Source organism: Acanthaster planci, linkage group LG09 (genome assembly GCF_054643075.1).
Source record: "Acanthaster planci isolate LZ-2023a linkage group LG09, COTS_SCS, whole genome shotgun sequence".
In the NCBI taxonomy this organism is placed as follows: Eukaryota; Metazoa; Echinodermata; class Asteroidea; order Valvatida; family Acanthasteridae; genus Acanthaster; species Acanthaster planci.
The window spans coordinates 2,103,568-2,121,063 of record NC_141785.1 but is presented as its reverse complement, the minus strand read 5'-3'; the positions used below and the strand labels follow the sequence as shown (position 1 = coordinate 2,121,063).

The 17,496-nt window shown below is 40.2% G+C and overlaps 1 protein-coding gene across 7 annotated transcripts in view; it reads left to right on the top strand.

The window, feature by feature from the left end:
- The window catches only part of LOC110987564 (uncharacterized), a 28,444-nt gene that overhangs the window by 2,359 nt on the left and 8,589 nt on the right, over positions 1-17,496 (top strand). For 2 of the 7 annotated variants that reach the window (XM_087141466.1, XM_087141467.1), the window contains exons 2-5: positions 3,148-3,217; positions 3,735-3,967; positions 4,430-4,474; positions 4,659-4,760. In XM_087141466.1, coding sequence (XP_086997592.1) covers positions 3,756-3,967; positions 4,430-4,474; positions 4,659-4,760 — 359 coding nt within the window. In that variant the 5' untranslated portion in view covers positions 3,148-3,217; positions 3,735-3,755. Of the gene's footprint in view, positions 1-3,147; positions 3,968-4,429; positions 4,475-4,658; positions 4,761-17,496 lie in introns of all 7 variants that reach the window. The other 5 variants (XM_087141464.1, XM_087141465.1, XM_087141461.1 and 2 more) reach the window with 3 other exon arrangements.

Below are 17,496 nucleotides of genomic sequence, written 5' to 3'. Positions count from 1 at the left end.
GTTATGGAGCGAAAGTGTCCACAAATTCTCCTCGAATTCGCGGTTCTTTCACTGCAGGTTTTTGCCTGTCTTTAATGAATCGGCAGACGATATATTTGGTGAACTCTTATTGGTTAAAACCTTCCTTCTAGATTAAAATTCATCAGACACGAGCAGTTTTTATGAATGAATTCCCCATGCGCCAACCTCACTAAGGTCACATAAGATAAATATTCATTTTAAGGAGACCCCAGTAAAAATGTTGCGCACGCACACAACCATGAGTCGTCCGTACAGCATTTACAACAGCGGCGCAGTGCGCATTTGCATTGAACGCAGTGTTGTGTTCGTTGTTCTGCGGGATGATCGTCACGGCAAATTGTTTTAAACCATCGACCAAATTATTATCAGAAACTACATGTACCAATAATTGTAACGTGGAAATATGAATTGTATATTATCTTGCATGTCTTCTTTGGGAAAGTAAATACCAGATTTTTGTCCAATTCCTCAAACTGCATAAAAGTGAGTTTTACACCAGGAAATAAACCATGATCTGTGTAGACCAAAGCCGCTTGGTACGGATCTCCTCTGTCATTTCTTCTATGCACTTCATGTGCCTAACACAATAATTTAGTAGATAACAGAATTGGTAAAAAAAATAACTTTTACTTCCCTATGTGAACTGGTGACTTTTGAAAATTGGCAAAACGCATTTTTTTTGGGAATAGGAAAAAGTTAAAAATTGGGAGAGGGGATGAATGGTACATGTAGAGGTTTTTTAAACAAAATCAAGAAAGAACAGGTTTACACATGCAGACACGCATTTTGAATTTTTTATTGTTAACTTCCAGGATCCCCAGAGACTAAGCCTACCAAAGAAACTGGACTAGTTTAAAAAGATTAAGAGAGGTCAGCCTAGGCTACTATCTCAAGATTTTACAGGTTTTCCTACTATGAGTAACTATTCCTATTAGCAGTCTCGCTTTGTAAATTTCAAAAGATATTTTTCAGGGTTTGAAACATTCTATTTGAAAAAACAAAGAAGTTTAAATACTCCACTTTTCTCATTAAAATTAGGCTATAAATTTTAATTTTCCAAAATGTGCATTCTCTGAGAGCTGGCCTACAGTATCAACTCCTACCGAAATGTAACACAGGGTACTTGCACCTTAACAATTCTGTAAGTTCTTGTTTATTATTGTGCTATTGAAGATTAACTTATTTCAAGCATTTGTGTGTTTAAGTCTTCCTACATTGATACCACAGGGAAAAACAAAGTCACGAGTTCGACTCTGGGTTTCTGTTTGAGGACAGCATCTAACAGTTGGACGTGGACAGTTTCAAACATTTAATGTATCACCATTTTATTTTGTTGTATTAAAACAATTCCAATCCACTCTACATTTAAGGATCTCTCAGAAACTAACAATGGATTTGATCTTTATTGTCAGTGCTTTTCATTTCATTTCTTTACTGTACAGACAATGCCGAAGGTAAGCAAAAATCCTGTTTTGCACATAGGTAAAAAGTGCACTCCAGCAGCAGCACCAGCATCAAAATCAAAGACGAAATATTATCATGGTTATCACATGTCACCTAAGAAACAGCAAGTGGTGAAACAGGCAATAACCGAGATACAAGGATCAAAGTGTGACATCAATAAAGCTGCTGAAAAATATGGCATAGGTTACTTTGTCTTGTACAGGAGATTAAGAGTTCATGTTGAAGTTAATCGCCGAAACGGACCCTCTCCTGTTCTCAAACCTGAAGAAGAGAAGACTACTGCAAATTTCGTTTCTCAGATGGTCTCGAAGGGAATGGGATTGAGTCCATCAGATATCATGGATCTGGTGCAAAGATTAAAATCAGGAAAAGAGAAAAACTGTGTTCCGTAATAACAGACCAGGCTACAAGTGGTACTACTCATTTATTGCCAGACAAGGCCTTTTACTTATATATGAATCTACCCCAGAGTCATCCAGAGCCAAAGTAACTTCAGGTCAGATGGATGACTGGTTTGAGAAGTACGTAAAATTTATGTTTGACAGAGATCTGTTGGATCAGCCACACAGAGTGTGGAATGCCGACGAAACAAGTTTCACTGTTTGGAATAAGTACTTAAAAGTTGTTGCACCAGAAGTGCTTACTCATCCAGTTCCTCATCTATCAGGTGGCTCCGTCAGAAATAGGTTCACTGTCTTGTATTGCGCAAATGCTGAGGGTACTCTCATGCCCTCCTTCATTGTATTCTCAAAGAAAAAGTTCTCTGGGTATGATCCTCTTGTTGGTGCATCAAGAGGGGCACATGGAGAGTACACTGACAAGGGATGGATGACCCCCCTTTACGAAGTTTATACATGTAGATCACTTTGATCAGTATGCAGGCAAAGAGAGGCCACTCATCATGCTAGTCAACAGTGTCAGCTTCCACATTAACATCAACACTTTCCAAAATGCAGCAGAGAAGGGGATTGAGATTTACAGACTGGTTTAGGGTTGTGTGCTTGTACAGCCAGTGTAGTGTAACAATGTTATTTGTATAAACTGGTTTCCACATTTCCATTACGTATTCTTTTGCACAGCATGAACCAGCGCAGGGTTGCTTTAAAGAGCACGCTAAGGAAAACATGTTTTCTCTAATTTTATCTGTTCAAATAAATGTGGAGGCATCCAAGCGAATGCAGTGTCATTTGTCTTGAGAGCTCAACTATAACAAGCTTAAAAGGGCTTTTTTCTGTCCATGCAAGATGCGAATTCTGAATGTTGATTGCGTCATTCTGAGAAAACAGAGAAAATGAGGGGGAACCCTTGACCTGTGTTCGTAGTGGATAAAACCTTTGTGCATGCCAAACAATGGTTACATGCATTGTTTGGCATATAGAGGTCTATCCACAATGGAATGGCATGAACTGAATGGGGTATTGGCAGTAGGGATTGGCAGTGGACAGATGGCGATGGCCGGAATTATTGGACTGCTTATTGGGTAGTATGTCCTACACAGTAGGCATGTGGATCATGCGAGTGCCAGCATATTCTGTAATGAGCCAGTTTTGAATCTTGAATGCTCATGTGTCACTAATAAAAGGGTAAAAGTGCATACTGTTGCTCCATGCATCCACATGTAATCAACTGTTTATAAAGTTTTTAAATTCTTTCATTTGACAGATTCGTCAAAGTATACATGTACATCAGTACCATAGTCAGCCAAACTGGAGTCCTGCGCAGAAATTAGTTGGTAAGCAGATCCGTGCTTATCCAACAACCCTGAGGTGCCAAGCCAGCCCCTGCAATCTTCCTGTACAGAAGCATTCACCGATCTTTAAACTGTTTTGCCCTAGCATGGTATTTGCAGGGCTGATACAAATTGGTTACCCCATCTGCAACAGAGTTTTTGGTTACTCTGTCTGCAACAAAGGTTAAATAAGGTGTCCCATTATATGACGTTTGGAAAGCAAATCACTGTTATCATGTCTGAATAAATGAGACAACACCCATTTATTATAGGGAGTACAAATTATTTGTCACCAGAGATAAATTTGACAAAACACATGGAGCAGCCTACTACAAGTGAACTCAGTGCAGATGCTTCTGAGAGTGGAAGCCATATCCAACCTTCATGGACATGTACTCTTGGAAAATATTCCAATGAGCTAATTTTCAGTGACAGCAAGTCAGGACTCCAAACTGATTCATATCAACCATTTTGTGAGAGAATGATTCAGCACACTCAAGAATTGAGGTCTATCTCCCAGAATTGTATATCCCCAGCGCCCATGGAACAGAATGCTGTGACAAGACGTGCTGATAGTGATCTTCAGAGAATGAGAAATGTAGAAGTCCACCAACATAGTGAAGTTTGTGTTCCTACAAGTGTTGTTCCAATTCTACCAGTTGAACCAACTTTGTCATTACCAGAAGTCTCCATTAACTATCAAGACTCAACAATCAGTTCTCATGCTAAATCATGTGACTTCAGTACCCTAAGGTAAGGCTCAGGAGCACATTATTCATGACATACAAGAAGTATTAGACTCAGAAAATCTGTTTTGGAATTTTCTACATGTACATGTACCAGTAGCTCTTCACTTGTAAAATGAGACGAGAATGAGTGCACTTCTACATGGGTCTTTCATGATGCTAGGGGCACATTTTGTGACAATTGGACATTTGGTGGGGTATAAGGGGTTCCACGTACTCAAAATGTAATATCTAAAAGCTCATTTGGAAGGCAAGTACAGGGGCCATATTTAGATATTTGAAGGAGGGCATTCCATCACGGGGGGAAGGGGGTGGAGAGGTCTGTGCCCTTCCCCAATTGAATTTGAAACATACAACCTGCTTGTACAAGCTGATGTTCATCAGCTTTCAGTACCCCCCTGAAAACTGTGCCTCGGGAGGTGCCCTACCAACTCTCACCTTATATATGCCACTGCATTCTGTTTTCTAGGTTGCTTCTGCACTACAGGCCTTCTCCACAAATTCATGCAATACTGTAAGTGTAGGCATCACTCTAACAGTGACCGCAGTAAAAGCTCTTAGTCTGGACTATTGCAAGTGGCAAACATGAGAAATACCAGAAAATAATAAAAAGGTTTCCTCAGAATTTTAGTTTGAGACTGTTAACACATTCTGCATATTGGGCATTTTTGTTTTGTTTTGGTTTGCTTTCTGTTCAGGAAATCACGACTTAAGTGTAGCAAAAGAAATAATGGAAGGAACTTGAAATCAAGGGAGCAGTTTCATGGCAAGAGGAGCCAGCATTTCACTGAGGAAGACAGGTAAACTGCTCTCTGGCACCTAGGATTCTACCGTGAGATTCTACTCAAACTTGTCAGCTGCAAGCACATGTACATGTAGTGAGTGGTACAGTGGAACACGGACTAGCTCAGTGGCTGTGGGGTTTAAGAGTCTTCATGTACAGTATATGAAACAAATTCTATTTAGTACAACACATGGAAAGACACCTTTGTATTTCAATTAACCTTATTTTCATTGTGTGTTTTGCTATTTAACCCCTTAACGACGGGAATTTCTTCCCGAAAGCCGACTCCAAGAATTCCAGCCTCGCTTGGCCACGAAGGCCACCTGCAAAACCGCAAATTCTCGGTTTGTGGCCCTGCGTGCTCTGCATGCTTTGAATTACATGGTGAAAAGGCTTATTGTTTGGTGGCATGCGGCTCTACTCGCGCTTCCACATTCCTGTTGCCTCTTTTTAAAGTGGACACTATTGTGAAGCTGGTGATTATGATGCAAATTCAGTGGTTTCATTTCTGGGCTACACAAAGACCAATTACAATATATACAAGAGCCAGGGTCTGCCTTCTTTCACCGTGTTCGCTCGAGCGTGGACCAAGAATAATAGCTGAAAAGCATTTTTGGTTTTTAATGGAAATTGCCATATTCATAATCTAACCCAAAAGTCACTTCCAAATGCAGGAACCAACTATTACCAGGTAGATCAACTCCTTTTGGAATAAAAGTGACAACTCTGGTCAAAGTTCATGAGCATCATCCTTCACTCTGCTTTATTGCATGGATGAAAAACAAATCAACAAAATCAAGAGGGATAAAATTCACAGATGCAGAACAATCATTTTCAAAGTACTCAAACCATTATTACAATGTAGGCATATTTAAAAGATAAAAGAATACATATAAAGCCAAAGACAGAAAATTGTGGAAGGGCCCAGTTAAAAATGATCATGGGAACTGTCGATATCAGTCCAAGCTCTCAGTGTCAATGCAAGAGTTCACAGGGTACATATACTCAGATGTAGGCGTGGAATCAAAAATACATTGACCATTTGCACGTAAGCGAATGCCTAGAACGCATTCTTTTGTTTGAGCTACTTCTAGTTGGCACGCGAGAGAACGGCCCTCTTTTCCCCTCACAGTCCTCTATACAACAAAAGGCCTGCCATGGTCTGTGCACACAGCAAGATGTCTGTGGCACCCATGGTGGCACAAAACGTATGCGAAGAAAATGTCCCTGAAACAGAAATGGTGTACTAACAACTGTCCTTGGTATGGAAATAAACTTCTTGGCAAACAGTGAACGGCAGGGAAAGTTAAATGTTGGGCTGGTCTTCTGGGTAATGCATTTATTTTTAATTCTCTGAAATAGTGCACACTCCGTTAAGCACCACATTCCACAAAACAGTGCCTGGATTCTTATCAACAAAAAAAGATACACGTAAATTTCAATAAAGTTTTGAGACAGGGTGTTTGTTAACGAGTAGAAACATCTGTGGAGCCTTTAGGGTTTCTGCACCGCCCAATTGCACCATTATTTTCATTCAGTATATGTAGCCTGCCTACCCAACTTGAAGAAAAAACATTAGTGCTTACGGTGGCACCATTCTTCAGATTAGAATTAGGGGTAGGATTTTGAGCGCTTCCAATCATATTATTATTTTCATTCCAGGTTTATATCACCGTATCACCTACACGAATTTTACTCTACCCACTTCAATGTTTTTTCATAGAAACCTGGGCAAAAACGTTCTCAGCCCTGACTGGCTGTGTTTTTTTTTAAAGATTTTTAATCGGAGCACCTCCACCGGAAAATATTCCTGCCTTTGCAATTTTAGAAACAATCCAACAGGTCTTTGTGCCTCACAAACTTACTTTCATGGAAAGGTTTTCATTCAGAAATATCCAGAAGCAGCTAGGGTTTGTGGCGATAATTCAGACGACGAGTGTCTGCCTAATGCTAGTTCCTTTTTTTTACATTCAATGTGGCTGTGCACCACTGGCATCAATGGGGAAATCACGGAATGTAATCATAGGTGGTGGTACTTTAATACAATACACCAGTCATGTACCTCGACAGAAAAGTAAATTTCCAAAAAAATACTTTTGTAAGACCCGTTTTCATGGGAATATTTCACAGGCCATTCATCATAGTTCAGACCAAAACAAAAAAATTAGAAAGGGAATAAAAGTAGGAGTGTATTCCAAATAGATTCTCTAAGAAGTTTCATCCAACCAAAGATTGACAGCTGACAGACTGTCACGTATTAAAAATTTAAATTTTCTGGCAGACTTTTTTGGTTGCGGCTTCTGATTGACAGCCCCCCTCGGCATTTCTTTATCAAAACTGTGGACCTCGTGTGGCTTTTGTTTTCCTGGCCAAGTTCTTCCCCACCTGGGCATTTCTCTGTTCAAACGTGGATCATGAGGGTTTTTATTTTTTCCCTGCACCACCGCATTTTTTTTTTCATTCTGAGCACCCAACCCGCCAAATAAACAGATTCTTTATTCCTCAACATTTTTTGTATCCAAACGTAGACCACATGTGTTTTTATTTTTTTCCCCGACCCATCGCCAAAACCTCGGCATTTCTTTTTTCTTTTCATTTCTTTTTTCCTCAGCACATTCAACCCACCAAAAATTTTAGTCCTGTCCACTTTATCATTTCTTTTCTATCCAAATTTGGACTACATGTGGTTTTTATTTTCCCCATCTCAGCATTTCTCTGTCCAAATCTGGGCCATCAGGGTTTTTTATTTTTCCCCTGCACATCCGCTCATTTTTTTATTCAGAGCAACCAACCCGCCAAAAATATCAATTCTTCCCTCCACATCATTTTTTCTATCCAACTCTATGCCACATGTGGTTTTTATTTTTTTCCTTGCGCCACCGCCCTTTTTAATTTGGAGCACCAAACCTGCCAACAGATATCTTCCCCACCTCAGCATTTATCCAAACCTGGGCCATGAGGGTTTTTATGTTTCCCCACTCCACCGCACATTTTTTTATTCCACTAAAAATATGAATTCTTTCCACCTTGTCATTTCTCTATCCAAACTTGGGCCATGAGGGTTTTTTTCCATACACCACCACACATTTTTTTATTCAAAGCAACCAACCCCCTCAAAAATATTAATTTGTCCCCTTCCACAACATTTCTTTTCAATCCAAACCTAGACCACATGTGGTTTTTATTGTGCACCACCGCACATTTTTTATTCCGAGCCTCTGACCTGCCAGAAGTTATTTATTTCGCATCTCAGCATTTCTGCATCTAGACCTGGACAACATGGGGTTCCTTTTTCCCCTTCCCCACCGAATAATCATTATTCTTATGTCGAAAATCTTGCTCTTCCCCTCTCATCATTTCATCTTCATCTAAACCTGGACCATATTTGGGCTTCTATTTTTTTGGACCTATCGAATAATCAAAATTTTTATTTCAAACTTCAGATGTCAAAAATATATTTCCTTCCCATCTCAGTATTTCAACTCTGTCCCAAACCTGGACCACCCGTGGCCTTTTATTGTTTCCCATGTCCTACTGTATAAACATTATTTTTCCAAAGCTTCAAATTTGCCAGAAGTCTTGTTCCTTCTCATCTTAGCATTTCATCGTTTTCAAAAACTGGGCCTCCACGTCATCTTATCAGTATTTTTATTTCTAGTAAGCACATCAAAAATACATGTATTATGCCCCCAACCTCTCGACAAACCTGGCCCAGTGCTCCCCCCCATGGCAAACCTGGACCATTTGGTTTTTCCCCCACATCGGAACATGTATTCATGCTGTCAAAAATATTAACCTTTCACGTATCTGTATTTCTTTCTCAAAATCTGGACCTCCCACGATTTGCACTTCCATCAAACTTGATGCCATGCCGACTATGTTAATATTTTTTATTCCATACAGCATACAGCTTGCCAAAATATTAACTTATCCTTGAACAGTAAAATTTGACTAGGCAGGCTTTTTCATATTCATCCTTGGTAACATTTTAAGCAAGAATATATAAAAATATAAGAAGTTCGTAAGAAGGATTAATAAATCTTATCGGACCAAACCCTGTCAATTTAATAGCTAACAACAAACTTGGGAATAGCTTGTATGTTCTTCGCATCTTTGTTGTGATGCTGCCAATCTCGCACGCAAAGGAATGGACAATTAACATAAGAATACCCTCTCAATGACTCATGTCAGAGAACGGTGTAGGAATGTGTTCCGAAGTGCCCTTTGGAACAGGGGTGAACAGGAGGGCATGCAGAATGGCAGGGAACGTGTGTGAATGCTTGCAAACAGTCAATGTATTTTTTATCCCATCCCTTAGGGCAATCTTTGGTAGAGAAGGTGCATCAGTCTCCACCAATGGCTATGCCGGGTCACGAAAGGTGGCAGCCTCCTCTGAAACCCCAGTCTAGATGCCCTCACAGCCTTCCATGTGAGTCCCAGCCCAGACAGTCCTGGTCTCCCTGAATGGTCCAGGCTTGGTGCTTGGCTGAGAGTGCTTTATCCCTTGATACAGACCCAAAGTCCCCTGGTATTAGTAGACCCAGGTGGCAGCTCAGGGTAACAGCCGGCTGGCTTGATATTTCTCTCAAACAGAGAGCCAACACTTGTGCAAAAGAAAGTTTGGAGAATTACGAGCTCAGAATCCCTTATCACCATCGATGATTCAGTATGCAGTAGCACAGCAGTATGTTGACAAAATGGTTGCATGTGGTCAGCATAGTGGCAGGAAATGCCTGGTGTTAACAAATCTTGGGGGCAAATCAGCTCCAAGATCATGACCTAGTCGCATGATCAACTCAGCTCCCATTTGCTAAATTTAAACTTATCACATATAGCATTACACCTGATTGGTCGTTTAGTGATCAGGTAGGCAAGGCATTTAATATGGACTTGTGGTTTCACAGCTCTGGTCAAGTGTAAAACACAAGCAGTGATTTGGTGTACCTGCATCCTGCTGACAACCTGAATAACCATTGTTAGGGCACACCTGTCACTAGTTAAGAGGAAGAAAATACAAAAGACATCTTCCACCTCTCCTGTGAGGAGGATAAACAACAGAACAAGAGTAGGAAATCAATATTTCCTGTGGAGCAAGCAGGAAAGAATCAGAAAAATTACTAAAGCAAAGCTGAAAGAAGAAATATGGAATATAATGAAAGAAAACTAAGAGGGAAAACTTACAAATGGAAGCATAGTCATAAATACTACGGGCTGTATCCTAATTGGGTGGGGGTTATAATAAGAAAGTTGTGCTGTTGCTTTTGTTTGTACATAACTTGGAATTTTCTTCAATATTTTGCAAACCTACATGTACATTACTTTTTAAGTACATTTATGTGGCAATAATCCAGCGAGCAACCCTTTTTCAAACATCTCTTCTACATGTATGGGCAAATTTTGAGTTCTCAATTTGAACAGGGAAACTAGTGTCTTCACTGCATGACATAATTACATGTACATGTAAAGCATGACATAATTACATGTACATGTAAAGCATGACATAATTACATGTACATGTAAAGCATGACATAATTACATGTACATGTAAAGCATGACATAATTACATGTACATGTAAAGCATGACATAATTACATATACATGTAGAGCATCCCTATCAGTTGTCTAGAAAAACATGGGCAATTTTAAATGTTTCAAAGTGCACTTTCTGTACCAGGAGTGCAGTGACCCACTTCAATACCCCAACACTACACAGGAACAGTTAGGTTCAAGTCCCACCTGAGCAAGTGCTAAAGTTGATCAAAAGTAACTTGATGATGTCTTCATGCTGTCATTTCAAATTAATTTTAATTTCAATTTTGTTTGAGCCTGCCTGGTATGTGTATTAGGCTTATTCTAGGTAGCCTGTCAAAATCAAAACCCGGTTCCATATTTTCTAGCCAGGTACCCATAAAAAAAATTCCATGCTTTTAAAATGTATATGAATTTCAACAGTCAAGGGCAGAATTGCTGAAAAATCATTATACTGCTGAAAAATCCAGTCCCATGGTCATAATTCTGGTTCAGAGACAGACAGCTACTTTTGTTACAAATTAAGGATAATACATGTATTTCATTCAGTAAAAATGTGAGGGAAATTTCCCTGTAATGTTTAGAAAACAATGTGCTGCTTCCTATGTACGAAAAACAGAGCCTGTTTTGGGCACATGGTCTGCTGTGATTGCATGCAATGCCATTTGTTATGTGTTCTTTATATTTTAAGGGTACCTGGGTACCCAGTGTTGATATGAAACAGGTTCCCGGTTCCAAAAACACTTGTAAACTCGCACCCCTAATGTGTAATAAAAATCATCATTTTTGATGACATCATGATGTAATAAAAGCCAAATAAGCATTACATGTTTACTTTGATCACCAAAGGCCTTGTAAGAAGAATTCTGAGGGAGAACATCATGTCAGATGTGACACAATGGACTTGGAACCCTCACTGACTCTCAGGAAGTATGTTGTCAGTGATGTGGTGTGTGAGACCGTCAAGGAGAACATGACCAAGGATCTTTCCTGCTTGAATAGTGTGCCTTTCTTTAAAAAATGCTTTTTCTTGGGAGCCCTTTCCTTCATGAAGATAACTGCCAAATTGCAAATATTTGGTGGCCATCATTAGAGAGAGTCTACAACCATAATTTCCGATGCCCCGTTCATGAATGATATGCAAATGATCTGTGAAGACTTCGTGAATGATGCGCAATGGCACACAACTACCGAACAGTGAAATCGCAAACGATACGTGAATGTACAGTATGAACGTGCTACTAACCAGGTCTTGAATTCCTGCATAGTTTTGGATTTTATCAGTATGGATTACAGATGTATAACACAAACCAGTAGGTCTACCATTTTACAGAAGGCAAACATTTTATGTGCTGCTTTTCGCTTGGCACAGCAGACAATTCCATTTTTCGGTTTTTATCCCCAAACCTTACCCATGCTCCTCCAAACTTCCCCATTCTGGCAACCCTGTCTACATTCCTTTTGAAATGTTCCCTCCTCCCCTAAACTCCACAGCAATAGATTATATAAAGTATTCTCAATGACAATTCAAACTTCCAAAAGAATGATTTTTTTTCTAGAAATGAGTTACATCGTTGAATTTTAGCAGAAATAATTGGGCCGGCACTGACGAGGGCCATATATATATATAACGACCGCTTCATTTGATCAGTTTTTGTCCATACGGCACGAAACAAATTTTCTGTTGGATAAATTTTCCTTTGTGATTTCTGAGATGTCCGTAAAGGAAGAGTATAGCGATTTGGGTTCGTCGGCCATGCACCCACTGCTGGCTGTACAACCTAAAAGCTGGCGACCCCAAATGATGGATCCTATGCATGCTTCAGACATGGACGGTGTTCTCCGAAGTTTGGTCAAACAGTAGTCGAGTACTTTTTTCCGAGTACCAAGTGCTGCTGAGTACTTTGACTGCTGAGTACAAAGACAGGGCGACTACTTTGCCAGCCGAGTACAAGTACTGGTTTCTGAGTACAAGTACTTGCACTTCCAAGTACGAGTACAAGTACTTCTAATTCCGAGTACGAGTACAAGTACTAATTCAAAAGTAGTTTTCTCTTGATTTAGAGACTCTAAGACCTGCCACTTTGTAAAAGAAACACAGAATGCAGATGACGTGGCTACAAGAACAAGTGATCTGGCTAGCAATGTCACGGTAATTACACGTGCGTTGCAGCAGTTGACACAACGTGCACGGCGTGGCGAAGTCTATTTTCCAGACTCAATTATTCACATGCCTGTGATTTTCTATATGCAGGGTTCGTTGTTAGAATTTTCGGGTCCAAGAACCAGACTACCAATGCCCAAGTAAATCGCGGGACCATTCTGGATTACCACAATATAATTTGTGTACGTGATTGGTTAAGTACGCGCACAGACGGCGAATGGGTCGTATACGTTAATGGTTCCACGTTCGGCCTTCTCTTTGTCAGAACCGTATTGAATATTTGGTCATTGGAGTTGATATTTTTGTTCCTTATTTTAACGGCGGTGGTAAGTAAATGAAAGGATTTTTTTATCAAGTACTGTTAATCGAGTACAAGTACTTTGATGCTCGAGAACAATTTTTGGATGTCGAGTTCCGAGTATTTTGTAGCCCGAGTACAAGAACTGTAGTTCAAGTACAAGTATTTGGACGTCCAAGTACAAGTACGAGTACTCTGAAAACGGTACTCAATTAGTACTCGAGTTGCCCTTTGCTATCCTTATTTTGGTGATATTTTACCTGTACTCATGGCAATGCCCTGGATTTTTCTGGTGTTTGCTTTAGTTGGATTTTCAAAGAGATTTGTTTCAATTAGTCCATAGTGTTTACAAGCTAACACAGAAATAAAAGTGCAGTCTTCAACCATTGCATCAAGAACTGGAAATGTTTGAAACAAAAATTGTCTTGTGCTCTATTTCTAATGAGGATTTTTGTAGGCATAGCCTACGATGTACAGGAAATTGTACATAAACGTTCACATTGCATAAATACACACAGACCTTGCCTGTGCATAAGACATGCACTGTCGGCTGTCAGTCAGAAAGCTTAGCATGCATTAAATATTTCACAAGACTTTCATTTCGAATGTGCTTCACAAAGAAAAGTAATGCATGTTTAGAGCACTTCATCTGACTTCAAGTCATTACATACACATCCCTGTGTTAACGAGTTTGAAAAGCTGTATGCATGCAGTGCATGTAGCGGTACCTAGGCGATGGATTGGTCCGGCCTTCCAACCTTGATGGAAAAACAACAGTTTCAGTTATATTTAAAAAATCGGAAGGCAGACGTGAAAATTGAGGGGGCCGGCGATGTAACGTAAACATTAATATTATTAAACCAGCCCTGTCCATATGTATATACATGTAGTTCAACCAACCATTAAAGTATACGACCCATTCGCCGTCTGTGCGCGTACTTTACCAATCACGTACGCAAATTATAGTGTGGTACTCCAGAATGGTCCCGCGATTTACTTGGGCATTGGTAGTCTGGTTCCTGGACCCGATAATTCTAACAACGAACCCTGCATACAGAAATTTTCCAGTTCTTGGTGCAATGGTGGAAGACTACACTTTTATTTCTTTGTTAGCTTGTAAACACTATGGACTAGTTGAAACAAATCTCTTTGAAAATCCAACTAAAGCAAACACCAGAAAACTACTTCACAAAAGTCATTTCGCACATGCTCCACGAAGGAAAATACAAAATTTGATAAATGTGTACTTTCCTTCACGAAGTAATCTACCTCTCTCCTGCTCTCCACGTGTGTACATGTACGTGTACATACCCACTTGCATGATTCAGGTTTGGAATGTAACATGCTTGCTTTTTGCATAGCAGTGGAAGAGCTACATGACAGAAAAATAGCCCAAAACTGGAGTTCATAAGCCCGGCATTTTCTGCCTTGAAGCACCGCCCACCTATATTAAAAACAACCAGTCCGTATACAATGTAATTTACAAATGCTTGTAGTGCTATCTGTCATGCTAACAGTGTTGTTTGTTCTCTACTTCAACAGACATGGTATTGTGAAGCGAAAATCAACATGGTGTCAGAGTAAAACAACAATGAACACTAATAATAAAATCAACATGGAAAAAGACGATCATTATCATTTATCACATAAGTATGGAGGTTGACTGATTTCGGTAGCTAATAATGTCCATTGTAAATAGGCTTATTCAAAGACCTCGCTTGTGTTTTACGGAGCTTGGCGTGGTCCAAGGTTTGTTAAAAAATAGCTTTTACTTTGCAGAAAAAAAATGAATGAATAAAGTTTAACAGGCAGAATAGTTTCACAGGTCTCATTTGAAAATGTAAGATATAAACGGATAAAAAATTACACTATTGAAATTTGTACAGGTACATGAGGTAAAAACTTGAATTGGGGTCAGACTGTCTTTTATTATTTTCTGAAATTTCCCATACTCTTCTGGGTCAAGACAACCGAGTCAGCCTGCTTTGAGTATTGGTAAACACCACCAAAATAAGCAGAGGGCAAGTGCTATACCGAACTTCCAAGAAACATCGTCCGCATGTCATACATGTAAGCATCAGATCCATAATTTGGGGTCGCCAACTTTTAGGTTGTGCAGTGAGCCAGTGTTGTAATCGAAACCACTCAAGACCTTTAAAAGACCACACACGACCAGCACAAGACCTCCAGTCTGAATTGAAGTCACAAGCTATTCAAATAAACTGCAAGAAAAGCATTCCTTTTTCATTGTTCACCCTTTTACTTGTGACTGGTCTTGTCCGTGTTCTTTTTCATGGTCTTGTGTCTCGTCTTGTGATGGTCTCAACTACAACACTGCAGCAAGCACTGGGTGCTGTGGGCCGACGAGCCCAAATCGCTATACTCCTCCTTTGAGGATGTCTCAGAAATTACAATGAAAATTTATCCAATAGCAAAATTTGTTACATGCCGTGTGGAGACCAATTGACCAGTTGAAATAGTCGTATATATGAGGCCATCGGCAGTGCCGGCCCAATTACTCCAGTTAGAATTCAACGATGTAACTCATTTATAGATAAAAAATCAGTCTTTTGGAAAGTTTGAATTGTCATTGAGAATACTTTATAAAATCTATTGCAGTGGAGTTTGGAGAAGGAGGGGAACATTTCAAAATGAAAGTAGATGGGGTTGCCAAAATGTGGAAGTTCGGGGGGCATGGGTTAGGTTTGCCAACTTTTGGGTTAAAAGATGAAAAAGGAATCATCTGCCACTCCAAGCAAAAAAGCAGCATATAAAATGTTTGCCTTCTGTAAAATGGTAGACCTATAGGTTGTGACATACATCTGTAATCTATACCGATCAAATCCAAAACTATGCAGGAATTCAAGACCTGGTTAGTAGCACGTTCATACTGTACATTCACGTATTGTTCGCAATTTTTATGTTCGGTAGTTGTGTGCCATTGCGCATCGTTTGCCAAGTCTTCACAGATAGTTCTCATATCATTCGCGAACATGACTTTGGAAATTGCGGTTGTAGACTCTCACCATTAATGGCTGCTGAATATTTGCGATTAGCAGTTATCTTCGTGAAGGAAAAGACTCCCCAGAAAAGTATTTTTCTAAAGAAAAGTGCACCATTTGTGAAGAATATTCATGTTAAATTCTTCGCAAATAGCGAAGATATTGGGGCACCAGGTGTTTTCCTGCTTGATATCTGCTTGATAGCTCTATGGCTTCAGTGACAGTTGGAGGGTTGCTCAGCTCCTCTGTGATAGGGCTTTTTAGGCGCTGAGAGATGTGTCTTCAGAAATTAGGTGAGCATGATGTTGATTGTCTAGAGCAGTTCTAGAGCAGCCTTGCCATTTTCATTGAGCCAGTCCCGGTGCTTATTGTGCCCTAGTGACTGTCAATGGTCTTGAATTGAGCAGGGTCAAAATCAAGCAGTGCAGCTGCAAGGCAGTGGGCATTGACCTCTGTTAAGTTTCTTCACAGGTGCAGCACAGACCCGCGTCTAGATGGCTTGAAAGTGAAGGCTACTCTGAACCGCAGCTAGTGATGGTCGGAGAAGCATATGGCTCCCCTCATTGCTTGGGTAAGGTGAATGCCATGGATGCCACTCTGTCTGACAATAAGTCAATTTGGTGCCATTGACAAGATCACGGGATGCATTCAGGTTGTGTTGTATTTTTCATTCTATTGGAACAGCGGTATCAGTGATGGCAAGTTGGTGCTGAATACATGTTGACAGGAGGAGTGTACGTTTGTGTTGTCTTTCCCAACACCATGGTGGCCAATGACTCTTTCCCAGGTTGGATGATCAGAACTGCTCTTTGGTTTCATCCATATGCGTCATGGTTGATGCACATACAGTAGACTAATCATACAAACATAGCCGTTATCCAGGTACAGACGTAGCACCATCTGCTATTCATGGATTCCAAGCGGCACGGACTGGAGGCGCTTGGAGTAGAAGGACCTGATTGTAAAGCTCCTGCCGGCCTGCAAGGGTTCTTTTCCCAGGTGTCCACTGCAGAAGAACTAGCATTCAGACCCAGACTCGGGCAGTTGAGTAGATCAGTCGAAGAAGTGCATGAAGGAAGGTTGTTAATAAGCAAGTTAAACAAAAGCGGCCCTAAGACAATACCCTCAGGTACTCCTGATGTCACTGGAATCCAGGGAGAAAGGCCACCTTTGTACAATACTCACTGGTAACAACTAGATATGAAAGACTTAATACACACCAAGGTATTGCCAGGAGTATTTTATAGACCCGTTCACGTACATATAGCATAATGACATTACGCTTTGTTTACATATGCATTTTCTATGGCAGTGTGAAGTCATTACATGTTTGTGTTCCGTCTGTTGACAAGGTAGCTTTTGAAATGTCATCCAGCATTGGTTTCCACTTAATGGGATATTATAGCATGGGCTATAATGGTTTCCATGATTTTACAAACTACCAAGGTAAGTGCAGTTGGATAGTTATTGCAAATCAAACCCTTGTCTCCAGATTTAGAAACTGGGGTGATATTAGTTCTTTTCCAAAGATTAAAACATTTGATTTGTGAGAGATGCATACAATGCAAGTCATTAAGATTGTCATGTCATATCCTGGAGTTGGCAGAGAATGAACACCATGTCTGTCGTGGCTCTGAGGGAGGTTTTCCTCGGCGATGGTTGGAACGAGCCTGTTGAGCAGGACCCTGGCAAGTACTTTGCTAGCAATGGAGAGTTGGGTGATTCCCCGGTAGTTGGAGCAGTCAGACTTTTCATCCTT